The following is a 27,986-nucleotide window of genomic DNA, read 5'->3' on the forward strand; positions in this document are numbered from 1 at the left end:
GCCCTACATCCAGAAGTGTTATCATGTTCCAGTTACTGTCAGAATGCTCTACAGGGATGAGTTACTCAGGACCTGAGCTTTATTGAGATGTTTACATCTTTCAGAAGATCATGACCAAATTAAATGGTAGCTGTGGTCCAGGTACCACAACATTGCCTCCTTGTAAAGTTTCGTGTTATGCATTTACCAAAGGACAGCCTGCTGCTTTAGCACAAGTAAACAAACATAGACTTTTCAAAGAGTTGTATGCTTTGCTAAATGGATTTTAACTTGGCTCGGCGCCTCATAACTACCAAAGGAACTGGAGAAAGAGAATTTTCATACCAGAGAGAAGCTTTTTTATGGCAAAACCAACCATGACTGCCATTTCTTTTCCAGGATACAGCTCTGGCACTGAGCAGAAGACTGTCAGGAACTGCAACGCAGGCTGAAGGAACTGAAGATTATCTCCTGCACAGGGCAGTTCTCTCAGTATCTGAGAGTAAAACTCTTGGTACAGTTTAATACGAGGTTGCTCCAAAAACCCATTGGGCTCCTTCTGCCAGCCCCTCCTGACGGGATGGCTCAGATCTGCTTTGAGGAGAGTAGTGACAGATGGTATGAATGCTACAGGCAAAAGCTTGTTTGGGGTGCTACTCTGAAGACCATGTTGAACAGTTCTGACCATCTGCAGAACTACGGGCTCCAGCAGAGCAGACAGCACATCTGCAGAATGCAGCCTCTTTTCTGGCAGCTGCTGAAGGTAGAGTGTGACAACCTGACACAGTGTGGTGAATGCCATGAGCAGCAACTGCTCAGCTGCAGGATTCCAGTTTTTCTGATCTTCGCTTTTGGCTGCACTGGCGTCTGGCTTGCAGCTTACCAGGAAAGATATGAACTTTTCCAAGTTGAGCCTCACACTTTGTCGTCTTTCAATTATCATCTGAAGAAAGTTTTCCAGAAAAGCTTGGACTTCCTGGAGATACTGTGCCCAAACAGGAACAGTAAAGACATCAGAAAACAATTTGCTCGCTGTAAACTGGGAGGCCATGACATGCTCAAGAACATCACTGGCATGTAACACCTTAAAAACAGAGTTGGCATTCCTGCCAGCTTGCAGGCACCTCAGGAGGTGGAGGCAAGTACTTAAAAACTTCAGGAATAACAATTTGCTGCAAGAGGTACTAGCCCTGGTATTGGCTAGCAGGGACAGCAGCACCAGAAAACACCGAGTACAGTCAGAGGGAAGAAAACTGTCTAGTTTCAGAAGAGAAAAAATGTCCAGCAAACCCAGGCAGCTTTCTAGCTGACTTTCTTTCAGGGTGACAGGGCAACCACTTTTTGCAAACAATACTATACTTTGGGCAACTTTCTCCAGGGTTGTCCAAGACAAGCTGAGCTCATCCTTCAGCAGTTTGTTTTCTGATGGTACTTCCAGCAGGTCAACAGTTTTGCAAGGAGCCAGGATTTCTTCATGCCAAGGGATATTACTTGCAAACAGCTGCTGAAGTGGCAGATCTACCAGATCCCTGGTAGCAATGGGCAGCACCATAGAAAACTTATTAATAAGCCTGGTCAGAAAAGCACAGTGCAGGATCTTCATTTCTGGAAGAAAGGAGCTGTGCATCAAGCCAAGAGATATCTTTTCAGTGCTGATGGAATTCTCCTGGTCCATGGCAGCTTCCTGAGCTTTGGCAAGCATTAATGTCTCTAGAAGCACATTTGCAATATACTCTGTATCTTCTAAGGAAATATATGGCAATAGGATATTCAGGTTGAACATGATGAGGTGCCAGTGTGCTGTGGGGTAAGTGAGATCACTTATCGTGCTGATATCTCCATCCCACGGTTCAGATTCTCCTCTGCTCATGATGGATCTCCCAGACTCCAGGATGAAAGCTGCAGCATGCTGCAAGGCCTGTAGGTCAGCTTCGGTCTGCATTAAGATCATCTTCATTTTCTGAAGCATGAGAAGTTCTAAGCAATATTTACTAGGGGAGGCAAAACTATTTGCAATTTCCATGACTCTCTCCCAAGACTGTTCCCTCAAAGCAGGGAGAAAAGCTGAAATGCTGAAATACCCCTGCTTTGGAGCAGGTTCAGTAACAGCACCGGCAATTTCAGCTGTTGGAGACACATATTTACTGCAGCTAACACCAAACAGAGTGTCTACCTCAACCCAAGTGTAAACGAGGAGGAGAGCAGCGTCACTGGCCTTTCTTAGCCAAAGGTCTGACTTCTCTTCCTCTCTTCTAGGAGCCTGCAGCAGCTCCATCAGTGGCTGAATTATTCCCTTCTGTATCTTTGCCAGCAGACTTTGAGTGCGAAGCACCACAGGGGAAGGAGTGACATCGTCTAGGCTCCTCATGTTGAACAGAAAAGCATGCAGCACCGAGCACACTGCCATCAGCTTCAAGGCCATGTCAGTTGACCCTTCAACTGCAGGAATGATAAGGGTTTGGCATTTCTCCACAAAGAGACACAGAATGTCCAGAATCTGGTTGGGTGGAAGTTCAAGGAGGCACTCACGAAGCTTTACTGTCAGGCCAGCAGAGAAGATGGGTGGCCTCAGCTCATCAACAGCTGGGCGGCAAATGACTGTCAGCACCTCCTCAAAGAGCCGTGGGAACTGTCGCAGCTTGGAGTAAGTCTGAAACATGGTGTTGATCAGAGTCTCCTGTGGCTTCTTCACACGAGGTTCAGAGGCCTCAGCATCAATCCAAGCCGACGACACTAAGTCATCCAGGTCTGGCTCTACTATAAGGTGATTTAATGATATCAGGAGTTTGAGACACCTGAACCAAGCGGGGATGGAAGCTTGCGAGTGCGTCAGCAACGTCTGCGCCAGCTTGCGGTAAAACCCAAACTGCACCTCCTTGTGCCGGATACGGTCACTGGCGACATTATAGATATCACTGCTGAGCACCAAGCTCAGAAGCTGCTCCAAAGCAAGCAGCTCTGTGCTCCAGTCCACAGGGGAGAGCGTATCTCCCCTCCCTCCCTGTTGTAGGTCAGAGAGCCTGAGACAGCCAAAAAGCCTGCTGAACATGTGGAAACACACAAGGTGGTTTTCCGCCTTACAGTACGAGTCCAGAAAGAGCTTATATATCAGGGACACAGAACCAGCCACAACCGCTCCATGGAGAGCAGGTTCACAAAAGTCACTGCCCAGACTGGTCTGCACTGTGTTGACTGGTAGCAAAAGACTTTTAAAAGATCCTTTCTTCTTCTCCTGGACTTCCTGTTCTGGCAGCAACTCCTCTCTGTAGGATGAGAAAAGCTCAGCCTGGAACAACCCAGCCTGCAGCAAAGTTTCAATTTGGTTTCGGATTTCCCTGCTCAGGTGCTGACGCACATGGTTATCATCTGCTTGTGTCCAACCTCTCACAGTCAGCAAGTGCCTTAGGAGCAGACATGGCTGGAGCAAGTGACCTGTCACTTGCCCAAACACACGATTTGGGTTGGTTTGCTGCCTCTGGATCAGGAGGTACTGAGCAAAGGTAAGCTGGAGGACGCTGAACAACTGAGAACCCACAGCGCTGTCAGAAGCCAAGTGCTGACATGCCAGCTTGCACAGCTTGCTGAGGAGATCAACCAGAAGCTCACACTTTGCTGTGTAAATGATGGAGAGTGAAGGAGTAGAAAGGATGCCACTGGAGCAGTTCAGCACTGTGCCAATGTTCTGCTGTGTTTTTTGAGAACAGGCCTCTGATAACCTTTCATTTATGACCTGAAGTTGGGGAAGAAGAGACAAAAACAAAACAAAAAAAAAAAAAAACCAGTCAATTTTGCATACAAATATCATTATAAAGCAACAACACCTGCTTTGAGCTCTGGCTGCAACAAAGAAGCACGAGGGACTTGCCAACAGCTGCTCCTGGGCCTCTCACATCACAAGTCCCAAACCAGAAGCTCTGCTGTCCCAGTATTTATTTGCAGCACCAGATGAGGGAGGAAGCCCTCACTTGGTGTGTGTCCTACTGGCAACAGCATAATGTTGATCCTGCAGAAATGGAGTAAGGGTAAATTTCTGGCCTTCTTGTATGGTTCCCAAAATTATGCTCCAAACAAACAACAACAAACCCACACATAGTACAGGTCCCCCCTCTGATCCAGGTAGCTTATTCAGTAAGAATGTCCATGACTAAATATCATCTTCATATTTTAAAAAGAGAGAGTTTCCTGTGCTGATACCTGGAATGCAAAGAACTGTTCTCTTTTCTCTTTGAGGGATACACAGTTCTAAAGAAATAATGTTTTCTTAAACTGGCATTTCTCTTCCTTTTTCAAACTTTGTGTTGACCTCCCTACTGTTTCCTCCTTTGATTCCCTTTTTATTTGCTCCCTTTTATCACCTCTAGATAATCTTGTCTGTGAACCAATTCAGTAGCAATTTATACATTTGAGTCTATTACAGTTAAAAAACTCACCTGCTGCCTTACACTTTATTGTGGATGATTCATCTCCTCAGCTGAAACCCCGCTGGACTAAGAACAGAACAATAAATTCTTTTCACTGGACCCTCTAACACCTCTGTCCTTGGTGTTTAGGGAACCCTGTCCTGTACCTCTGATCTAATCTTCAACCAGAAACCAGGTTTTCATACTCATGTTTAAATTTGGCACACTTTCTGCATAACATCTCTGAAGCACAGATTTCATCCAACTAATTCTCTGTACTTCACAATTCACTTTCTTCAGGTAAAGACAATCTTCTCTGGCTTCATTTCAACCTGATCACAACTAAAAGGGTTATTTTCCAGTTATTTTCACTGCTTTTGCAGCCATTCTCTAATTCTGCTATTTCTTCAACCAGAAAGCCAAAAAAAAGTAAGTGTTTGGTTCAGTTCTAAACTCTAACTGAAGTCACCCCCATTCACTTTCAGCTGAGGCTAAAATAATTATGTGATTAAGATGCATAATGATTTGGGGCCATCACCATTCAGAGTCATCATAAGAAGCTGCAGGGTCTGCTGAACAACACATCACAGTGCACAAGTACTAAAGCCAAACACATGATGAGCCCCACAATGAGAGAAAATCTGTCTCTCTCTCTAAACTCCCAAGCAAAATGATATTACAAGCAGTAAGTAATAGAGAACAGCAACTTATGGAACTGAGCCTTTACTTATCTATTTAAATACTTAAAGCAGTTCACTCTGCTGGTCTGAAGAAGTTAAGACAGAAGGGAAGATTATTATTACGATACCCTGCCATTTCTAGCCTTAGTGCTGCACTAATATAAACTGTACTGCAGGACAGAAATAGAGAAACTTTTAAGTAGAGGTCCTGCAAGCCATCAGATTAACTATTATATATTTTAAGTAACACTTGAAATTGTGAGGAAGAATCATGTACTATAGAAGATACACACTGCTACCCAGTATATTACCAAATATCCACAGTTTTAGTTACCTGTGCAATTGAAAAACTGAGACCAATTGTTTTCCCACTCTTTAAGAGATCCTGTAGTCTTCTGCTATGGATAACATTGTCTAGGTATGTCCAGAGTTTCTCAACAACTTCATCGTCCAGTTCCAGTTTCTTGTTGTAATTTGAAACCAATGTATGGCTTACCCAATCGAGTAATACCTGTTAACAGAAGGGAAGTAACCTTTAATAACCCCTCAAAAGAAAACAAAAGTGGTGCTTTTTCACAGTTACAGCGTTTGTGTCTTGAGAACTGTGCTATTTCCAAGCAGAACAGGCTCTGAACGAGCAGAGAAGTCTACCCCTGTAGGTTTCAATTCCTGAGAGCTTTTCCTGTGCTCTCTTGTACCACTCCAAAATAACTTTCCTAAGGCCCTTTCATCAAGGCATAATTTTGACAAGTGGTACCAGTTAACAAATACAGTCTTTTCGATCAAAGCTTAGAGAATCAAATGGCTTTCACTTCCTGACAATTGCTATTCTGTTCACATCCTCCTCTTCATATGTCTAAATTTACCACCTAGAAATTCAGGCCTAGGAATTTAGATGTGTGCGAACTGGAAAAGGTTGAAACCTACTAATTTAAATTATTGATTTAAAAACAAATTGATAGTATGTGGTTAGGTTTAGTATTTTAACAAGAGCCCAAAAGGCAGGTCTCAGACAGTGCAAACCCTAGACCCCACAATACTACCAGGGCTGGAGGAGCAGGACAAGACAGCCCTTCACTCGAGGAAACACTGCACAGATCTTCGGTAAACAGAGTCAAAAGGCTTAAGGGGACAGGGTGGCTTCCATGCAGAGAACACCAAACCACCTTAAAAGGTGAACCCCAAGGATCCACTGTGTGCTCTTTGGTCACGCAAAAGTTCAGAGCACCTGAGACCACACATTTAACTACAGTCTGTTCTCCCACTCTGAAGTTCTTGTTCTTATAACGATGACCAGAAGCATCTAACTTTGTAGTGTCCTGTACTGGATATAATACCTAACGGCAATGACGGCTCTGAAGACAAGATTTCTCATCTCTCCAGGAGATAGAACACACATACCGCCCTCTCTATACAAAAGCCTCTTTCACCTTGCACTAATGCAGGTCTTTTTGCTGAGGCTACTTGAAAGATGATGTTATAAAAAACATTTCATATAACCACAGAGAAATCAAGAGCTGCCCGCAATCGCAAATCAGAGCTATATTAGCACTACTTTCTATAGTCAAAGGCTAGATCTGGGTTTTATGAATAGATTCATCCCCAGTAGCAATTCGCTATCGGGGTTTTCTTCTTCCACTGTCTACCATTAAAAAAGTACTCACTTGCTCCTTATTAGGTAGGAAGCACTGACGAGAAATCCACGCGAAACGGGCCAACTTGAGTTTGTCCTCCCAAGAAGTCTTGGAGCTTTTCAGCTTCCCGTAAATCCCGGAGTAGATCGCGGCCATGGCGGGGGCACGTGGGACAGGCGGACAGACAGACACGCCACTGGAAGAAACGCGGAGCCGGGAGAAGGCGGTAAGGCGGGCAGGGGCGGCCCCGCACCCCGGCACCCACCCACGCACCCACACACGTGGCGCCGCTCGGGGCCCAGCCGCCCCCGCAGCCACCAGCCCGCCGCCCGCCCCGGCTCCCCAGCGCCCACCTCACCCACACCAGCTCCCCGGTCGCACTCGCCTTCCCCTCCCCTCGCAGGGCCCTCGCGGACCGCTCCGCGCCCTGCCGGTCCGGCCAGTCGGTCCCGCCGCCCCCGGTCCCGCCGAGCCGCGCCAGCCGAGCGGGAGGCGGCGCTGGGGGAGCCCGCGCCCATTGGCGGCCCGAGGGCGCCTGCGCGGCCCCGGCCCCGCTCCCGCCCGCCCCGGCGTGTGTCAGCCGGGCCATGGAGCGGCCGCCGCCGCCCGCCGGGCCCCGGGCAGCACCGGCCGCGCCACCGGCACCGGCCCGCAGGGCAGGCGGCAGCGGCGGCGCGTCCGCCGGCAGCGCCCGGCGCCGCTGGGCGCAGTGACAGCGCCCTCCTGGCCGCGCCGGCCCCCGCCTCCCTCCCGCCGCCTCCAACCGCCTGCGATGCTCAGTGAGTGGGGACCGGCCCGGGGCCGCGGCCCGGGGCCCGCGCGGGGGGGCGCGGGGGGCGGTGCCGGCGGCGGGAGCGGGGCCCGGGCGTCCCGCGGCCGCCTCGTGGTGGAGGCCCCGCAGGCCTGGCCCGGCCCGGCCGGCGGCTCCTGGGAAGCCGGCGGGGCCACCCCGGGCACGGGCGCGGCCCTGGGGGCAAGCCCGAGTGCAGACGGGGCCAGGCGCCTCCCCTGCGCCCGGAGGTCGCTGCGAGGGGGGGCTCTGCTCCTCATACTCTTCTTTCCCTTGGAAAGTGCGTGGGTTTAACGAGCAGCTTCTTATCGCATCGTCTCTCTTCCCTTTTCTTTTTTTCCTCCTTTTTTTTTTTTTTTTTTTTTTTTTTTTTTTTTTTTTTTTTTTTTTTTTTTTTTTAATTTTTTTTATTATCCTGACAGGGAAAGGCTTTCACTTTCGCGTCCCTCCAGCGAGCGACCTTCGGCCGGCGGAGCAGCTCCGGGGCGGGCGAGGGGCCCGGGAGGCTCCCGGCCCCGGTGTCCGCCCGCGGGGCCCACACGTCCGGCAGCTCCGCTCGGCCGGGGAAGGGCTGGGTGGTGGAGCTGAGCCCCAGGTGGTGTGAAGCGGGCCGGAGCAAAGCGCGTCCTGCCCAGGTCGCGCAGAGGAGATCGGACCGGTAGAAGCCAAGCGTTCTTTGGCACTGTCTTTGGAGCAGGGGGAAAATAGTGGAATGGGCAAAGCTAAATTCGTGGACGGCGAGTTACATCTAAGTCCAAATGCAAATGGATTCTTCCAAAATCACAGCTATTCCTTCTCTGCCTCTTCACGAGTGCCACTGCTCAGGCAAAAGTTTTCTCCGTAGTTCCTGCTATCCAGTTTTCTTATTTTGCACCACTCCTCTGATGTGTCTCCAGATTACCTTGTCATGTTTACTTACCCGTTTCTTCTGAGCTGCAGCCACTGCATGTGTGACATCCCTTGGCTCTAAGTTTGTGGTTATCTTCGTATTAGTTTATGCTTATCTTGTTTATTCTGAAAATTTCGTACATCTCAGATTACCCTAATGTCCCAGAGTTAAAAATTTGGAGTTTTTACCGTTGGTAGGCCCCAAATTTCACCTGTAGCAATAAAGGATAAAAGATTGTACTTCTCCGTCCACAGCTGAGGTCTGAGACACAGTTGTCATTCAAGAATATTCAAAGGGTGCTAGTGTTGTTTTATTTTTTATTGTCTGGGTTTTGATGGGTTTTTTGTGTGTGGTTTTTTTTTTTAAGATTGCTTGTCCTTGGCTCTCTCTGATGCTCACAGGTCCTTCCACAGTCTTTTGGAAGAAAGAAACTGCTGTCCCAGACTCAAGACAGGAATACAGAGTCTTTAAAAGCGGTGTTTCCAATGCTATTTTTCAAGCTTTTTTTTGTAGAGTCCATATTGGGATTTTTTTAAGGCCGTGGAATCTGCCTAAACATGTACCTGAAATGTAGTGTAGGCAGGAAATAATTTCCTTGACCCAATGCTTAGTTCATTTCCAGCTTTTTTTAGGAAGAAGGAACTTGTGATGTGTTTTGTATTATTAGCCTCTGCTCTGTTTTAGTGGTTTTGGTTCCTCAAAAAAAATTACTATAATATCTTTTTTTTTCTGTGCTCCAATTTGCAGTATTGCAGATGATGCTGCCTTGTAGCTGTGCAAAGTCACAATGTGATCTTTCCTCTTTTTCTTTGTGTATTTTGCTTATCAGTAAAAACAGTTTATGTGATTAGTATTTATTGTTCTCTCTGGTTGTTTGAGAGGAATGAGGCACAGCTGGGACTTCTGAACAATTGTTCCAAGCTTTCCTCGTTTCATAGGCAGGGAACTCTCTATATGCTTTTGGTTTTCATGCGCTTTTCACATTTTGGAGGTTATCTTCGTTTATGAGAGGCAGAATCTTAAAACTGATGCAAAGTTAAAACAGCAGACTTGTCCTTTTATGCCTGTAAATTCTGCATCATTGACCTGTTGTGAGTTGGCTCAGCTTGAAACCAGCTGAAGGCGTTTTGGCAGGCCATGCCATATATATTTACTTTATGATATATTCTACTTTCGATAAAGGGCTTGATAAAGACTATTTGCAGGAATGTTAGTTTTGCTCTTGCACTTTTCATGAATACTTTTCCTGCTTGGGTGACACTGTTCTTTGTAATGCTGAGGGTGAAGTGTAAAGGCAAAGTGAATGAAGAAACCAAGACTGAAATTAAAGTAGAGGTGATACTGATGGCAATTGTTTTTTAGTGAAGGTGCGTTTCTTGTAAGGTAGTTCCTGTTCTGTCACCTGGGAGTAGGGAAAGACATCCCCATGAGATATTTCTGGTAACATGCACTACTGTGACTGCAGGGCAAGAAACTGTACAGATTGCATAAATCAGCAGCAAACACCACCTTGCTAGTCTTGACTGAAGAAACTAGGGCTTCCCTGTTTTTCCCTAAGCTCTGAAGAAGCTTGGATTTGAATCAGCTGCCAGCAGCTGCTCCTTTCCCAGGCTCTTCTCTGTTGCTGCTAAAACGTCTGATCCTGATGTTGTTAGAATTTGAGACTACTAGGTAGTTTATTGCTTCTTTGCCTATCATTTAAAATTTACCATTTTCTCTGTTGGTCATCTGCTCGTACAGCAGCTTGAAAATGCTGACCAAGGTGCTCTTCTTGTTTGTCACTGTCATTTCAAAGGGTCTTTTTGAGTTCTGCATCTTTCACCAGTTTTTGGTTTCTCCAATCCATTACGGGTTTGGGGTATCACCTGTACATGTATGCTGTGCCATAAGAAAGAAGGGTTTTCTTAGGAAATCTAACCTAGCACAAGTTGATCCTGTAACTGAAGCAAAAAAAGCATGGGCAAGAATATTTCTAAATGCTCCCTCTTTGCATTTGAATCACTGGCCTGAGGCTATTAGCACAGTTCTATCTGGCCAAAAGTGCTTCAGAATCGTTTAGTGTTTAGTTGAATCTGTCTCGTGCTATTTCCTTTGGATTATAAGCTAAATACAACAATCTGGATGGAAACTTCTCAAAACAGTTTCTAGACCTAAAGTAAACATTTAGGAGAGCATCTCAAAAGCAAATAAGTCACTACCCCATTCTAAACTGAATGCCAGACTGCATTAGCTCACACCTGGGCAAGTGATTTGCAGGTTAGTCCGTGGTGCTGGCTGAAATGCAGAATGGTAACATATTACATTTTGAACTTTAGTTAAGTGTGGGTTTTGATGGTCCACCCTTGTCTCCACCTTTCTGCGTGGCCTTCATTAGAACTCTGTCTTTTCCACAGTTTTGTGCAGCAGAAAAGTTTTATTTGAGACAGTGTAAGTCTCAGGTAAAATTTCTTTAATTGCAGGGAAGATGAAAAGGAAATTTAATTTTTGGAGTGGAAAAAGGTGTGGTTGAAACTCTTTATTCTATTGGGTCTATCTGGAAATGCTTTGAAAACTCCACACCTCTTGATGACCCCACCCTCAACAGTTGCTTAACCTGTGAGAACAAATGGGAACCTTTTTAAGGTTGTCACCAAAGCATAGGGGTTTGCAATTCCAGGTATCTGTTGAAAGTAACTTTTGCTGAAACCTCGCATCCTCATCCACTTGGAACTAACTTCACAGAAGGCTTATTTTTCTAACAACTGGGATAAGCACTAAAGTGTGCATGGGTATTAGAAAAGCCTAATTTGTGATCATATTTTTAAAGCTGTCCTTTTGTAAGGAATATGGTCCTTACAAGGAGGGAAGGGCATCTTTGTTTATCTCTCTCTCTCAAAAGGTTGTGTTTCCTCAGATTTAGCTGCCTAAACGAGAAAGCATGAGAAACACATGCAGGTGATTGGTAGCGGGGCTGTAAGGTGTTGAACTCTCTCAAGGCAGGCTTTACCTACTATTGTGATAGAAAAAAAATCCCCGTTGCTTAGTTCTGCTTTATTTGAAGCCTTTTAGGTTATCTAAACTTCTGTGTGAAGTCGATGGCTATTGTGAAGGATTGGTGGCAGTCAGGGACTACTCAAATGGCAAGGGAGCTATTGCATTCATCTTCCTTTATTATAAGCCAGGGGCTAAAAGGCAGCAGTGAACTCCTTTTGCTTTTGAGATACTACCAAGTGGTGTTTGTGAGGATGGCTCTCAAAATATATATATTAAAAAAAAAAACTTTAAAAGATTCTTTTTTCTTTTTAACCTTTGTAGGAGATAAGCCTAGATAGGTGGAACCAGGTGACAAAGGAAGAAGGCTTTGCTTTTGTTGTAATTTCCCTGGGTTTTTTTTTCTGGGGACTTAACCTGAGCAAAGTGCCAGAAGTCTGGCTCTAACCTTTAAGTTCAGATGATAAGCTTTTGCTTCCTGGACTACACAAATAGGTTTGCTATATAAAGCATTATGTTTATGAGATTTCCTTCTCTATATGTTAATTTCTCATTTTCCTGTATGTTCTGGAGTTGTTTTGTTCGTTGGTCAATCAAAGGAACCAGAAAATGATTGAAGAATACTCAAACTGCTACTGTAAAAACAGGAGGAGGAAAAACATTTCCTTTTTTTGAGCTATTTTTAACAAAAACAAATGCTTTAGCTCACTGCTGCACTTTGAGTTCAGAACCTTATTTTTGATTCCTCAGTGAAATTAGTAGAATTAGGCAGCAAAATATCTTCAGGGATCTGATAAAAAGTCTCTAGGTACGCCTTTGTACTGAGAGGCAAATGCCCGAAGGTTCTATTTCATACTTCAGTAATGAATTTGTTTGACTTCAGCAACGAAAATACTGAGCTGTTTGTTTTCTGTCAGTATTAGTACAACTGTGGAGTAAGTTGATCTTAGCTTATGCTTACACAGTAAGAGCCTCATCATCTCTCCGTTTTCTTTTGAGGTCATGAAACGCGTACGCACAGAACAGATTCAGATGGCAGTGTCCTGCTACCTCAAGCGCCGTCAGTATGTGGACTCAGAAGGTCCCCTAAAACAAGGGCTGAGGCTGTGTCAGACTGCTGAAGAGATGGCAGCTAATCTCACAGGTAATTCTGTCAAAATCTTCCACGAGTATTTTCCAGAGTTGCATGTATACTGGCAGCTATGTGAGTTTGTCTGCACATATGGACAGCTCTCCTTTTGAAATAAAGAAATTTCTCAGTGTGAGGTTGGCGTGCACTAGGAACTTTTGAAGAATGAAAATGTGGATGAAAGTGAAACAAGGTGACATTCATAGTCAGTGAAACAGCAGGCTGAAATACCAGGTTGGGGTAGTGGAAGTGTATGTTGTATCCCAAAGAACATGAAGTCTGGTGAGTAGTGGTGCTTTGGGACGGAGGTGAGAAGAACCTAGATGAGGAATTTGTAGAAGCAGGAAAGTTTGGTGTACCTTTCTTATATCACGTGAAATGGAAGAGATAAGGCTGTGTCTTTTTCTGGACTAGTCAGCTTTGTAAAAGTTGTGAAAGCACTCCTCTGTCACTTGGGGTAAAAAAATCCAAAACCTTTAGTGGAGAGACAGTTTATTTCCCTGCATGCCCTTTCTCCTCTTCCTTGAAGGCTTTCAAAACCTGCCACACTACCTGCTTTTCAAATTGTGTCTGTGACAGTCTGCATTGTAGTTATTATTTTTGTTATAAGAAATTCTGCTGCTTGAGCACGTACAAGTACCAGAAGGATGCAAGCAATGGGGAGGTTATAGAAATTAAATTTACTTGTAAAAGTAATAGAAAATACTGGGATAACCTTAGAGTGAAAATGTTTTCTGTTAATGAAACTGCTTAGATTGTGACAGTATCCCAGGCTAAACGGAGTGGTGGTGACCTTAGTTACTTGTAGTGATACAACTTGATTTGACAAAACATGAGTTGCTGTATAGCTCTGTTCTTGTGGCTATATAAAATTGGATGCCAAAATAGCTTTTCCCACCTCTAGAGTATGTGGGTAAATATTCAGGCTGACTCTCTCAGAGGCCTGAAGGAAACTTGGTAGTATTTCCTTATTTAGAAGTTACTTTGGTCTTACTAAATACTTTTCATTTCCTCGCTTTTTTCAGTGTAACTATCAGAAGTTTGTTGCAACTCCATGAAAAAGTACTGGGGGAGATGGGGAAGGAATGAAACCAAAGTAAAATGCTGATTTTTTTTTTTTTATGGGAGATTTTATATGAGAAGTGGGTAGAAAGGTCAGTATTGAAATGGGCTTAGAATGTGATACCAACCATACCAGTGGCATCATGCAGAAAAAGGTTTCCATAAAGAGCGTGAATGAGTGTGTGATTGGGTTTTGTCTTTTTACTATCTTCCACCAAATGTTATTACTAGATTTCATATTAGTCTATATCTTCTTGGCAAGGGTACGGGTTTTGTGGATGGTGATTCAGAATTTAGTCATCAGTTTTCAAGAGAACTGAAAATGGTCTGCTCTCCTGCATTCAACTGCTTACTACTTCTTGTCAAACATGGTCATAGTTAGCTGTCAGTGAGCACACTGCAGTTCCATGAATGACTGTTGAAAAATCAAACCCCAGCTTGTTACTTTTCTGACAACAGAGGCTGAGAATACTTTTTGCTGCAGTCATCTTAGTTTTGCAAACTAAATAAAACTGAGCAGATTGTAAAGCCTGCATTGCTTTATTTTAGGGAAAGTGATCAAATATGTTTTTCTGAAAATGTTTTTGCTTTTTCCATAACAAAACTCACCTTGCTTTTTTTGTTCAGGTGTTTTGTTTGACTTTTAAATTAACTAGCCTGTGTAAACGGGAGAGTTGGCTACTTCAGTTTTCAATTCTGCGATTTCTCTTTCACAATGTAAAGTGTCCTCAGTTTTTGGTTTGAAGTAGCTTTGTTTTTCAATTTTACTTCCACATTTCTTCCGTAGTCTCTTCAGTTCAGCCCTTCTCCAGTTCTTCGTTTATTTGCTATATCTGTACAGCTGTTTTCACAGAATCACAGAGCAGCCCAGGTTGGAAGGAACCTCAGAAGATCATCTGGCCCAACCTTTTTTGTGGGGGAGGTAACCCAGAAGAGATTATCTAGGACCCTGCCCAGTCACATCTACAGCACAGAGCTTCCTTGTGACTATCCTGTATTTCTGTAGAAAAGTAAAATAATATCTGAGGACAGAATGAGTGACCAAGGGAACAGGTTCCTCTAATATTGCCCATAGGACTATCTGAAATAATATTAAATTATACATCACACTCACTCAAAAGATGAATCAGTTGCTGTTAAACTGCATTTACAGTAGCCACACATTTGTTAGCTGAAAGCAAATGTGCTGGTAGCAAACACACAAGACCAGGATGGTACTGTCCATATCCCTGAGTTAGGAGTTTCAGTTTGCTATCAGGTCACATAGCTGGCTCCACTTACTGGAAATGAAGTAAAGGAGCAGATGTTTCCAATAGATGTTCCTGTGACCACTGGAAAAGATGAAAAAGCAGCTATGGTAGGTTTATTAATGTATGAGAAGGATATAGGCAGCGTTCTATTTCTACCAGAAGGAAAATACGCTTGAAATGTTACTCTTGTTTTGGAATCTTGATCCTTTTTGCAGTTCTGGTTGGTGTAAAGTTTTGGGAAGGCAAAGACTTAGAATGTAACTTGTAGGGTTCCTTTACCCTTTGCTGGATGGAAACAAGGTCTAGCATTGTTGCTGAAAGAGTAGGGCATAATGATTGCCCAGTCAGACTATTCCAGGATACGTAACCAAAGATGATATTTCACTTTCTGAAGCATGAAGTGCACCTTCGTTTTGGAGTTAAGTTGCTTATGCAGAGAAAGTTGTGGCATGGAAGGAACACTTCATAAAGCCAAGGCCAATGAGTTGTGCTTTCATGGAGTGAGCAAGGTGTCAAGTCATTCCTATTCCTGCCGAAATGAGACCACCAGAACTCTGTGAGGAGTTGACCCTTGTATGTAACGCTGTGACACAGCATAAAAGACAGGCTGTCATATTTCTATTTTTTTTGCTTTCATAGTGAGTAGTATGGGTGAAATTGAAAACTGACACTAAGCATTCTTGAGTTACTACGTGTGCATGCTGAATATTGATTATATTCAATTTTTCAAATATTTTTCATGCTGAATATTGATTATATTCAATTATAAGTCCAAATAGCAGAGCTTTTTTACTTTAGCTGTTAAGTACTACCCATATGTGAACCTAGAATTCTTACCAGGTTGTAGAAAGCTCTGTGTAGCTGTACCTTTCAGCAAGTTACATTTATTTATTTCCAAACAGATTTAAGATACAGTAGGATATTGATGCTGGAATCTGTTTGGGTTTTTTTCCCAAGAGGGAATGATGAAGGCAGCCCAGCTCTCTGTTTCAAAAGCTGAACTCAGCTTGCCCTGGAGAGTTGGTAAACACACCTCCTATATTTACATAAGCTGAAGGAAGATAGACCTGTGTCTTACCAGAGAGAGAGGAGAATAGCAACAGGCTGCCAGTGTATACCGTGTGCTGATCTCTTTCTAATTAGAAGCATTGAGATGAGCTGGAGGCTGGCCTATCTTTCTTTAGCCTGTGAACATTTGATGATGTTGTTTATAGACTTCCAGGGATGTCAGAGTTGTGCCTCTGTGCATGAGCCAAATGCTGGAATAAAAAAACCACCAATCACTCAGAAAGACAAAGAGAGAGGATGGAAAGAGGTGCAGGCCAGAGGAAACTGAAAGAAATGGAAGTGAAAGTAATAAAAATAGGGTTTGTGGAGTGAAAAATAGTTATGAATTGAAAAAAAAAATATGAAAGGAAAATAGTGAAACTCTTTACCCTTTTGTGCTCTAGAAGAGAAGAACTTGTGTTTCTAATCACTGGTATTTCCATATGCTTGGGGTATGTTCGTGCATGTCTGTAAAATTGCACAAAGTCCCCCACTGGATTCCAGGCGGTTAGCAGAACGGCAAAGGTTTGCTGCCAGAGAAGGAAAAGCCAATTCCCTTTCTAAATAGTTCAGAACCACTTTTACCAGAGTCAATACTGAAAAACAGTTTAGCACCATCTCAGGAGACCATAACAACTGGGTTTGTGGTCAGTAACCAGCCACCCTTTAACCTAAAATCCTCAGGGAGGAGGGCAGGTTTTGATTAAAAACTACTAAGTGATTGCTTGGAGATTCAATGTATTTTTACCACCATATCCATGAGACTTAGTAAATGATAGTGATTATAATTTGTTGTAAACTATAATGCCTGGGACAAGGAATTTGAGTATCTGAGGTAGTGTCACTGCAAACCTGTTCAGGACAGTTAGTGGGACCCAATGATAAACTGTTTTGGAGAAACATAGATTGTAGATTGCTTTCCTCATCTTTTTTGAGTGCAAAGTAGTAAAACCACTGAGTTGTAAAACTGTTAAAGGATCTGTGATGGTGTTATTCTGAATTTCTTGGGAACTTAAGGTTGTATTTGAAAACTTTAAAAGGTATTCTGGGTGGAGCACGTGAGTTGCTGAGACTTTGGGGAGGTGGGGGTTAGCTTTCATTATACTTTCTCATTCATGATCTGTCTAGGTTGTTAATGCCCCGTTTAGATGCTTTGGACTATGTCATACCTGGATGGTTTCAAAGATGAAATGTAATCTGAGTGGCTGCATATCTTGAATTTTATGAGAAGCTTTGTTTCCAGACATGTGTGCAAAACTCCTTAAATCCCCATTTAATTTTTACTTACTTTATTTCGCAGTCCAATCTGAGTCTGGTTGTGCCAATGTTGTGTCTGCAGCTCCCTGCTTGGCGGAGCCACAGCAATATGAAGTACAATTTGGACGATTACGCAATTTTCTCACAGGTAAATATCAGGAAGCAAGGAAGAGGAAAATAGCTGGGTTTTTTTGTTTGTTTGTTTTTTTGTCATTTCAATGAGTAAAGCACAATAAAATAAAATTCAAAATCATGTCTGTAACAGTGTTCTGACTTGTAGTTTTGATATTTTGATTACTACAAATAGAAATATTTGATTTTTTTTTCTTACTTTGGCTATTGTCTGTGTGCTGAGTAGCTTTGAATTTTGTAGGTGTCTGCCTTTTCTTATTCAAGCATTTGGCCTTTTAAATCTTCTAGACAACAGCATACATAAGACATAAATAGACAAGAAGGAAGATTAGTGTTATATGTGAAAGGCAGGTAACTTAAAAATGAGTGTAGTTCTCTGATGTCTCCTAGTTTAGGGGTTTTAATTTTATCCATAATTAGCTTATTTATATGGTGGTCTGGGTTTTTAAGGGAGAAAAGACCACCACTGGCTGCTTAGAGGTTTTACTACATGCAGACCACTGTTTTCACTGACTTTGTCCCAGTTTCAGTGGGACAGGAAGGAGAAAGATGCTTAAGCATGCAAGCATGCCAGACCTACTCTATATTTACTCGTAGAAATGAGAGAGAGAGAGGCATAGTGTGGACCAGTGAAAGTCTGGAAGAGTGCTCAGCACAGAGGAAAAATAACCTAATGGAAACGGGGGGAAAAAAAGGATATGCATTAGTGAGTGGCAGGAGGGAAGAAAAAGCTGAAAAGCAACAGTGCTTTTTCCATTTTGAGACTCGGCAATGCCTGTTTGTTTTCCAGTAATTTGGACCATTTGGCCCTCTGGTAATAACTCGTTGTGGCCCTGTATGTTGCCGTGGTGTTCTGCGGCAGGGCTCTACTTCCTCATGGCTTCCTGTAGCTGGCAAACAGCCCCAAGAAGCTGGTGAAGGAAGGGTGGAGCTGTTGCACAGATCAGTCTCTGCAAGGTACAGCACAGCCTAATCGGGGGTTTGTTGCACTGTGTACTAGGAATTACTGCTGGGATTTGCCTTGGCAGAGAGAAAGAGAGAGAGAGAAAGCGTGTACATGGGCAGGCACAGAAATAAAACAAGAGCATAGCATATTGCAGTACCTTTTGGAAACTGTAGCTTCCTTTTCCCTGGGGACCAATCAGTTCTATCCAAAGTGCCACATGCAAGTTTCATTGAAGCTAAGAGGAAGAAAAGCCAGCAAAGCTGAGGCCTATACAAACTAGGTAAATAATTTCGACTTAAACACTTAAATACTATTTTAAATATAATGAATAAATTTTCAAGTTCCTTTATTACAATAAACAAAGGGCATAGTTTTTCTTCTTAAATAAATGGGGGAAATTCAAATGTCATGTATTTTGTGATGTGGTATATTTTTAGGTATCCTACACCTAAAAAGGGTTGTGAAATCTCTGCATTTTGTTCTGACAAGGAACCTCACTGACTTGACAATCTCTATTGAGGTCTGTAATAGGTACTGTACCACCTTTAGGTGACAGAAAAGGTTCACTTAGATGTGCCAACAAAAGTCTCCTTTTGCTTGCTCTGTGATACCACTGTCAAGGCTTTTTCAGTAACCATCTTTGCTCTGTTTTATTCCCAGTAGAAAGAGGATTGATAAATCATTCAAAGTTTGTTGCTGTTTTTTATAGATTCAGATTCTCAGCACAGCCATGAAGTGATGCCTCTTCTATATCCCCTCTTCGTCTACCTCCATCTGAACATGGTCCAGAATGGCCTAAAAAGCACAGTGGACAGTTTTTACAGCCGCTTCCATGGCATGTTCTTGCAGAATGCCAGCCAGAAGGATATCATTGAACAGCTGCAGACTACCATGACTATTCAAGATATCCTGTCCAACTTGAAGCTCCGGGCTTTTCTGGACAACAAGTATGTCATCCGCCTTCAAGAGGACAGCTACAACTACCTTCTTCGCTACCTCCAAAGTGACAACAACAACGCCCTGTGCAAAGTCCTGACCTTGCACATTCACCTGGATGTGCAGCCTGCCAAGAGGACTGACTACCAGCTCTATGCCGGCGGGAGCTCCTCACGCAATGAGAGCAATGGCCTGGAACCCAGTGATGTGCCGGCTTCCATTCTGCAGAATGAGGCAGCGCTGGAGTTACTGCAGGACAGCATTAAACGTGTCAAGGACGGGCCCCCTTCCTTAACGACCATCTGCTTCTATGCCTTCTATAACACAGAGCAGTTGCTGAACACAGCAGAGATTTCACCAAACAGCAAGCTGCTCGCTGCTGGGTTCGATAATTCATGTGTGAAACTGTGGAGCCTGCGTTCCAGGAAGTTAAAATCTGAGCCCCACCTTGTTGATGTGTCCCGCATCCGTCTGGCTTGTGACATCCTGGATGAGGAGGTCTGGATGCCCTTTTCTTTTTCCCCCTTTAGCCAATTTTGCTGGGCTATTTTGGGTGTGCATTGTGGAGTATCTAGTAATGTCTGGGAGGCTGTTCCACAACCTGTCTGCCTGGCTGATGCACAAATCTTATAGCCTAGTCTTGTCCTTATCTTTTCCTGGAGTGGTTGTAAATGCTGCACTGACCCATGCAGTGCGTTTGTGCATGGGTCATAGTTTGCTAGTCGTGGGTGCTGATCTCCCTCCTTCAGCTCTCCTTGAACAGGTGACAGTAGACAGGCAGCCAGGTAAGGACAGGTGACTGGAGAAGGCTCCCGTTCCTGAGGAGCATAGAGCTTTCTTAGGGATGGGAAGATGACTCAGGGAGATATGAACAGTAGAAGCACAGCACTGAATGAAAACTAGAAGGAAAATAGCTCAGAACAACCAGGCAGAAGGGTGGAGACACAGGAAAAGGAAAGAGCCAAAAGAGTCTGGTCCAATGGCTAAGTGTGAAACTGAATTTGAGGCATCACCTTAACCAGAGGTGAAGAGTTATCATGGAAAAAATAAGCAGAATGTCTCTGTTAAGGAATCCAAAGTGTAGAAACTTGAGAGGCTTTCTACTCTGGAGTGCTGGAGACGAGGTCAGGGATGTGTACACCTTCACTTGCCAGGGTAGATAGCATCTTCTAGTTTACTTTTTTTTTTTGCCTTCTAGTTACGCCCTTCCTCCCCTCTTGACACAGCTGCCTAAGTAGCACCTTCTATCTGGTTAGAGATCAAAATTTATGACTCTTCTGTTTTTTAATCACCCCTTCTCAAAAAAAGGAAAAGCTTCATTTGTTCTCGTGTTGAGCATTTAGCAGTAGAAACAGCTTTTTTTCCACTGTTTTTCCTTCTCCTAAAAATACTCAGTGACAGGGTTCTGTTTATTTTGGAAGAGTGCAGAGAGCTTGGTGTATGCAGAGATCCCTGATCAGGGATTGCTTTGTTAGTCAGCCTGAGCACAAGAGGCAGGCATTGAGGTGAGACAGTCGCACAGCAGCATGCTCGCTGCTTTCCCGGGTTAACCCTTTCTGCAGAGTGAGCAGGTAAGTGGGTCACACTAAACCAAGATGGGACTATGGACCTGTTTTCGTTATAACCTGCAAGAGTTCATAGGACATGTGACTATTGCCTATCTTGGAAGCCAAATGTCAATAACCTGCAACAGAGGAGAATTTGTCTGGTAAATCAGGGGGTCACCTTCTTTGGCTCTGGACTGTAGAAAAGTGAGACAATGCCCAGTTATCAGGAGTGTGTGTATTAGGTTTTTTTGGCACGTAGGCACATACTTGCGTATTTTACTTGTATTATGAAACACTCATGAAAGCTTGAGTGCAAATGGCTGTTTTTGGCTATTTGATATTTTGTGTATCCTGCAGTTTTTGTGCACGGATCTAAAATCAAAAACTGGTCAAAGACAAGCACAGATCAAAGTCATCGTTGCCCTGAATAACTTCCACCACTAACTAAACAAAACCTGAGCGTGAGTTGAAAGTTACGGGAGGATACCAGCCTGAACACACTGCTGGTTACCAAATGTAAATGAAACCCCTTTGACTACAAAGGAAATAAATTCCATTATCTGGGAGCCCTAAATGAAAATACACAGGCATCCACAGGATTGCAAGTGGGGACACACCAGCACTTGCTTGGGTGCCGTGGGAGTGGAAGCCACAGATACTAAGATCAAAGCAGATCATCTCCTCTGGGATGCAGTTATCAGTCACGCAGCTCAGTGTGAGCAGGGTCTGTGTTTCAGACTGTCACTGCAGTCTGATTAGCAGCAATTCACAGAGATAAATCTGATGAAAACTTTTGACAAAGAACAAAAATCCTGAATATGCTTTGACATTACTTCAGTGAGTTCTATAGAACAACTTGTGAGGATGTTAAAATTTGGTTTGGTTGACTTCTGTGTTGTGTAATTAGCTTTGGATACTGTATTTAAATAGTAATGCATGAAATAATTAGTCTTCATCTTGGTTTCTGATTTGCTGCAAACAAATAGGTCCTTCTGTTAATAAAATTATGAAGGTCTAAAATTATGCTAGTTTCAGTGGATCTCATTCAAGGTGGCACTAAAGCTGTACCATTACGTTTAGTTTATTAACTTTTTCTTTATGTGTGTATACACACATGTAAATGAGGTCGAGACTTGGCAAAAGTGTTAAGAGATCAAGATTTTTTCCTAGTCCATGTAAAGCCTTCATGTCACTAAGGTCAAAATCATCTTCTAGGCGTAGTTTTAGTGAATTTTGCTCAGTGTGATGCTGCAGTGTACTTCAGCAGTGTTGTCTTTCCTCTTGTAAATAGGAGAGGCTTACTGTTTTGGGATACAATAATTCTGTTTTTTTTATAGTAGCATCTCAGAAATGCCTCTTTTTAGTCTCTTAATTAAGGTCCAGTATAAAAATGTAGTTTTGCAGCTGTCCAAATGGATGTATTGTCTGTCTCTGCAGTTTTGCCATGCTCATTGCTGGTACTACATAAATCAACAAACAGAAAATAATGCTCAGTTCCAAGCCACAAGAGTGGCATCCTTTAAATCCTGTGAATATTTAAGACTTGACCCCTTTTAGCTCTGCTTTCAAAGTTCTGCTTTTAAGTGGCGGTGGTCTTTCAAGTGGTAATGAGTGGGGATGATGCTGGCACCTTGTTCAGTGGCAGATGGGAGGGAATTCTGGAAGGAGCAGTAAGAAATGTCCTGCAATGAGAACCATCCTACCCCATCTTTCCCTGCTAGGTGATCTCTACTGTAGGCAGGTAAGAAATCTTCCCTTTTGAAATCTTAAGAACCCTGCGGGATGAGAAAGATGATGACACCCAGAGAAACCTGTTACTAGTTATTTAAAAAAAATAAAAGGGAGTGGTGTGAGGTTTTGTTTTGTTTTTCTCTGAGGATGTAGTTGTTTTTTGAGGCCTACTCATTCCTTTGAGGCTTATGCTGGGTGGAAGACCAAGATAACTTTTGTCAGTTGGATAATGTTTGCTGCTTACATGGTTAAATGTATTAACTATAAATTTTCCTGGGTCCAAGTGACTGTCATGCAAAATCCATTACTGATTTAAGCAACAGCTGAGGATTTGGGCAGTCTGTCCATAGGTGTATCACTTAGAAGGTGTCCTGTGTAACAAAACATGTCAAAATTTTTGTTCTTTTCTGTTTCTTATTAATATAATTTTTCGGAGTCTTGAACTTGCTCAGGAAGATTTCCTGTTCAGTGTTTGAAGAGTTAATTTTTTTAGCTCACTTTAGTAGTGTGGGTAGGCTTTCCAGTTCTATCCTGTTACTTAAAATCTGTTTTGATAGTTCTTTTCAAAATAGGTAGTTCAACTAATAAAACGTAGCTGTTAGTGTGTGCATGTAAGTTACTGATTAACATAGACTTACTTAGTTTCTTGTCCATTCCAAGGAAATACAAATAGTTCATGCTAACCCGCAGCAGCAACCACTTCAGAAGGAGCTGATGGGATCTGGGTATGCCCAGTTGTGTGTTATATCCAGGAAACACATTCAAGGTGTGAAATTGAAATCCTGAAAAAAAACATTATGAAGAGGGATTCCCTGCCTCCCTGTTGATTTATAACACAGATTGCAATCTTTCTATAGCTGCTGCAGATGCACACCACAATGGTGGTAGTAGCTGCGGGATGCAAGGAAGAGTGTGATTGATCTGACAAAGAAATGAAGCTTGGTTTTGCAAGGCGGTAAATTAGTGGCTGCGCTTCCAGCTGCTTTTTTTAATAGGGTCAGCAGATTAACTTGGATAGGGAGGAAATGGAAAAATGTAGTGACTCAGAAGCACTACAGGTGTACTGTTTTCAGTGAGCGGTGTGCAGTTGTTGTGCTAAGTGGGTGTCAAACAGAAGTCGAAGATAAGATTTGCTACCTGTGACCATATAGGAATGTGGTTTGAATGCTGCAGGAGGCCTTGTCAAATCAGCTGCTACTGTAATACAAGGAAAGAAGAGGAAATGCTAGTAAGAGAGAAAGAGTATGTGCTTGCAGACAGCCCGAGTAGCCTTCTATTTCTTTGAATGCATAAAATTAAGTACCTGGACTTGCAAAACTTACATAAACTGTAGTGCAGTATAGGCAATAGTCTTCCACTGGTAACTTGTCAGGAATCTTATGGTCATAATTAAATAGGCTGATACCTGCAGCATTTTATACTTTCTCCTTTAATAGCCTAGAGATGCAGTAGATTCCAGCAAGCAATGCTCTATCTGAGGTAGAAAAAGCAATATGAATATGAATGGGGCTTTGCATGCTAGAGCCTGCAGTTTATCTCTGCCTCACCTCCATGGCAGAGATGAAGTTGGCTTCCAGCCACCTCAGAAAACTCCCATGGGCGCTGACTGCTCTGAAGAGAATTAGTATTGCTAAATGCTGCTTGCTGCCTACTGTATGACATGCTATTGAGATGGAGAAAGGCAAGGAGGTAGCTCAGTCAGAGTTTGTTCACTTTTGACGTGAAGTCTGAAGGCAAAACTATCTGTGGGTCCCGAGGTCAGAGGGATGGGAGCTGGCGTGTCAGCCGAGAGAGCTGCTCACAACACACCGACTTCTGCGGGTCAACTGCAGTCCAGCAGCCCTGGGGAATTGAGTTTCCTCTCAGGGCAGGAAGTGCTCCTTCTGCAGGAAACAGGCCAGTTCACTATGATAAAAGTTAAAGGGGCTGCTCACAAACAAAAGGGTGTTGTATTGAATTTGATGTGCAGAGATTGTCTGTGGGTTTTACTGATTCAGTACTGAGGAAAAGTGCCTGCCTGACAGCTCTGAGGAAAGGTGGTCTCAACCTACTGCACAGGTACACCCCAAGCCATGGTTATCTTGCAGTGTGAGTGAGACCCCAGCTTGTCAGGGAAGGCCACTCCCTTGAGATTTGTAGTCTGTAGCCTTCAAGTGTCAAGAGGTTCTATCTGAGTAGGCTTTCAGAGGCTCTTACCCTCCATGTGGAGATTCTTTTAGCACAGCTCACTGAACAGTCTTTCAAACTCAAAAGCCTTTACTTGTTATCTGCCCTGGTACTTGAACTAGAGAATAACAGGATAAAAAGGTTTGCAGTGCCATCATTTTTGTGATAATTCATCTTTTCCTACCCCAAAATAGATACATTGACCTAAATAAGCTGTGTACATTTGCTATTCTTGACGGGTGTTCTTGAATGGTGAGGATGTGAAAGTATCCTGATGGAGCTTGCAGGGGGAAATAACCCTTACTGGGTTTCTATTCACATGTGGGTTTAAGAAAGAATGTCCAGCAGACAGATTGTCAATTATGCTTTGTCTTTCCATATCCTGCCTTTTGTTTAGACATCTGTGATTATTTCCCTCTACTGTGAGATTTACTTCCAATAATGACAGCACCAAAAGAGTAGATGCCAAGGTCTGCCAAATGTTTAGTAGAGCATGGATAGGGACTATGCATATGTTTTTAGCAAAAGGAAAAATGTCATTAAATATTTATTTTTTCCTTATTTGCATACAGTCCCAGGTAAGATGCCTTCTGGGCTGAGCATGAGACTACCCAAAATGAAGATAATGCCATTATAGAAAGTCTTATCTCAGCATCTCTTCCAGCATTCACTTAGATACAGCAAATGCACCAGCAATGTTTGTGTCTCAGAGTTGCACAAACTGTGTGTGCCATGACTAAAATAACTCCTTCTGTATTAACACCCACCTGTTTTCCCGATGTTGGTCCCTGTAGTTGTTGAACAGATAAACATGCTTTCCTTTCTTGTTTCTTTTTCTCCTTCATGACCAGGAGGAAGAGGATGACAGCACAGGCACAGAAATGAAGATCCTGAGAGGACATTGTGGACCTGTGTATAGCACAAGGTTCCTTTCAGACAGTTCAGGACTCTTATCTTGTTCTGAGGACATGTCCATCAGATATTGGGACCTCGGGAGTTTTACAAACACTGTGTTGTACCAAGGGCATGCCTATCCTGTCTGGGATTTGGATATTAGCCCCTGCAGCCTGTACTTTGCCAGTGGTTCCCACGATCGCACCGCAAGGCTCTGGTCGTTTGATCGGACGTACCCGCTGCGAATATACGCAGGCCATTTGGCAGACGTGGACTGCGTCAAGTTCCACCCCAATTCCAACTACTTGGCGACGGGCTCCACGGACAAAACCGTGCGCTTGTGGAGCACTCAGCAGGGCAACTCAGTGCGTCTTTTCACCGGGCACCGTGGCCCTGTGCTGGCGCTTGCGTTCTCTCCCAACGGTAAGTACCTGGCATCAGCGGGCGAGGACCAGCGGCTAAAGCTGTGGGACTTGGCATCAGGAACTCTTTACAAAGAACTGAGGGGGCACACGGACAACATAACCAGCCTTACTTTTAGCCCTGACAGCAGTTTAATTGCTTCAGCGTCGATGGACAATTCAGTTCGGGTCTGGGACATTCGGAACACTTACTGCAACGCCCCTGCGGATGGGTCTTCCAGTGAACTGGTTGGTGTATATACCGGACAAATGAATAATGTACTGAGCGTACAGTTTATGGCCTGTAATCTTCTTCTAGTGACTGGAATTGCACAAGAAAATCAGGAACATTAATTTTTCCTTTTTTTTTTTTTTTTTAGGGAAGTGGGTGGGTGTATTGAATGTCAGAGTCCATTGCAAGCTGAGATTACTGACTGTGAAACACTTTTCTTCCTTTGCCCCTTGAAAGGCATGTTCAGAGTAATGCAAATGCTTTTAAGATGTCACAAAAAGGCCTGTGCTGTTGAACAGAATAAGGAAAAAAGGAGAAGTGATGAAAATACATATACATTCTAATCTTGAACTTGTAGGAATGGGAAAATCCAGTAGCTTGGAAAAACCAAAAGCTTGGTCCAGACAAGTGAAACTGCCAACCAGATAAGCTGCTGACCTGCACTTAAATATCCTGCATTGATTGATGGGCACGTTACCTACTGTTAAGTGAGGCTCGAGTGTGTGGAGAACTACTGGCCCAGTGTTTTTTGTTTTGTTTTGCTTTTATTTTCCTGGTATTGCAGAGGACCAGCATTTTTAAGACTTTTCTATTAAAAGAACATGGTGTATTTTCTACAGTGATAGTGGTCCTAAATATTACAGCTCCTTATAGCACTTCTGGAATATTTTGGACTAAGTAAGTAGAAAATACCATTGTTTTTTTTCTGTAAGGGGATGGAAATCTGACCTCAGTTGGGGCCCATCTCTGCATTGTCATTTGGGTTTGGTTCCTGATACTAGCTGTGATATTTGTATTTATGTTCCATTAATTAGGAAATTTTCTGACTCTGGTTGCACTGTGTTTTGAGGATGGGAGGACAGTGGGGGCAGAGCGGTGGCTTTAAGGTTAATAAACAACTTGCCTTGTCTGGAAGGAGGGCACAATAGAAATTAAGTAGCTAAGTTTGGACTCCTAATGGAAACAGGGCATGTCAGTCCACCACTGCACCTCAAAGAAATATTTCCATAAATGGAAGTTGGCAGTCTAGAGGAGAGGGGGATGAAGAGAGACACACAAAGTGACATGGGAAAAAATAGTATTACTAAATTATTGTGTGTACACAGAGGCAGCTTTGCCAGTGTTGGATTTTTCTCAAATGTTGCAATACCGGTTTCATGAACACTTTGTGAGATAAATCATCAGCATTTACAACAAGGATCTGCGGAAAAAGCACGTTCTAGTTTGTCATTTGGAGAGATTAAATATTTCTGCTTTCTGGAAAGAGTTATTTTGTATTTTGTTTTCTATTAAAAGCATTTAGTTTAAAAAGAAAAATAAAAATGGTTTGGTCCCTTTCTGGGAAGTTTGCTCCGACTTGCATGGGAAGAAGACAGCAACACGTTTCTGCACTGCTTGAGCCAGAACCCACTTGGCACTTGGAGGCTGAATCTGGTGGTCTTGCTCGGTGCATGCTGTTTTGATGTCTCCCTACTGGCTTTCCACAGAGCTGACATGACAGGGGTGTTGTGTAGGTTAGGTTGGCTGAAATGGCACAGGTACAGCTTTGCAGGTTGGCTGAAATGCCCATGGAGGATTTAGGTACCCTCTGAGGTTGACACTGTGCACCAGAAGGCCTCATTCTGTAGTGCTGTATGACCTTTACTCTGTGGTTTGATGTTTTAAAGTGCCTGTTTTGAGCAAATGTCTTCTAGACAGGCTGTTGGTATTAAATGATAATTCCCTTCAGCTTCCCTCAGATGTTCTGGATTTTCATGAGAAAATTCTCTTGAGAACAGCTAAACAGTCTAAGAGTTCAGACTACAACTCACAGTTGCCTTTTTATTTTATTGTGTATTTACGCATTTGTAAACCAAAATATCAGGAAAATGTTTGACCTTTCTGAGATTAATAACAGCGTGTGCTGTGTCTCAG

The 27,986-nt window shown here is 43.3% G+C and overlaps 3 protein-coding genes across 6 annotated transcripts in view; 2 read left to right on the forward strand and 1 right to left on the reverse strand.

Annotated features, from left to right (window-relative positions):
• Positions 1 to 7,143, reverse strand: part of URB2 (URB2 ribosome biogenesis homolog) — a 23,919-nt gene extending 16,776 nt beyond the window's left edge. For all 3 annotated transcript variants that reach the window (XR_003573291.1, XM_027902143.1, XM_027902142.1), the window contains exons 1-4: positions 7,079 to 7,143; positions 6,724 to 6,889; positions 5,394 to 5,570; positions 325 to 3,709 (exon numbers count right to left, since the gene is read on the reverse strand). Coding sequence is in view for 2 of the 3 variants with exons in the window: in XM_027902143.1 (XP_027757944.1) it covers positions 325 to 3,709; positions 5,394 to 5,570; positions 6,724 to 6,849 (3,688 nt within the window). In the remaining variant the exon portion in view is untranslated. The remainder of the gene's footprint in view (positions 1 to 324; positions 3,710 to 5,393; positions 5,571 to 6,723; positions 6,890 to 7,078) is intronic.
• TAF5L (TATA-box binding protein associated factor 5 like) overlaps positions 1 to 27,383 on the forward strand; it is a 27,833-nt gene extending 450 nt beyond the window's left edge. Inside the window, exons 1-5 of one of the 2 annotated variants that reach the window (XM_027902144.1) lie at positions 7,384 to 7,472; positions 12,342 to 12,486; positions 17,131 to 17,235; positions 18,875 to 19,599; positions 25,397 to 27,383. In XM_027902144.1, the coding sequence (XP_027757945.1) occupies positions 12,345 to 12,486; positions 17,131 to 17,235; positions 18,875 to 19,599; positions 25,397 to 26,194 (1,770 nt within the window). In that variant the 5' untranslated portion in view covers positions 7,384 to 7,472; positions 12,342 to 12,344 and the 3' untranslated portion in view covers positions 26,195 to 27,383. Of the gene's footprint in view, positions 1 to 7,383; positions 7,473 to 12,341; positions 12,487 to 17,130; positions 17,236 to 18,874; positions 19,600 to 25,396 lie in introns of those variants that run through there. The other variant, XM_027902145.1, reaches the window with a different exon arrangement.
• Positions 6,848 to 7,777, forward strand: LOC114067003 (translation initiation factor IF-2-like). Its single transcript, XM_027902138.1, has one exon. It carries the CDS (start codon positions 6,848 to 6,850, stop codon positions 7,775 to 7,777), a length of 930 nt encoding a protein of 309 aa, XP_027757939.1.
• Positions 27,384 to 27,986: the final 603 nt, after the last annotated feature.

Source organism: Empidonax traillii, unplaced genomic scaffold (assembly GCF_003031625.1).
Source record: "Empidonax traillii isolate 1590-97213 ecotype Southwest subspecies unplaced genomic scaffold, ASM303162v1 scaffold845:size272117, whole genome shotgun sequence".
Lineage (NCBI taxonomy): Eukaryota > Metazoa > Chordata > Aves > Passeriformes > Tyrannidae > Empidonax > Empidonax traillii.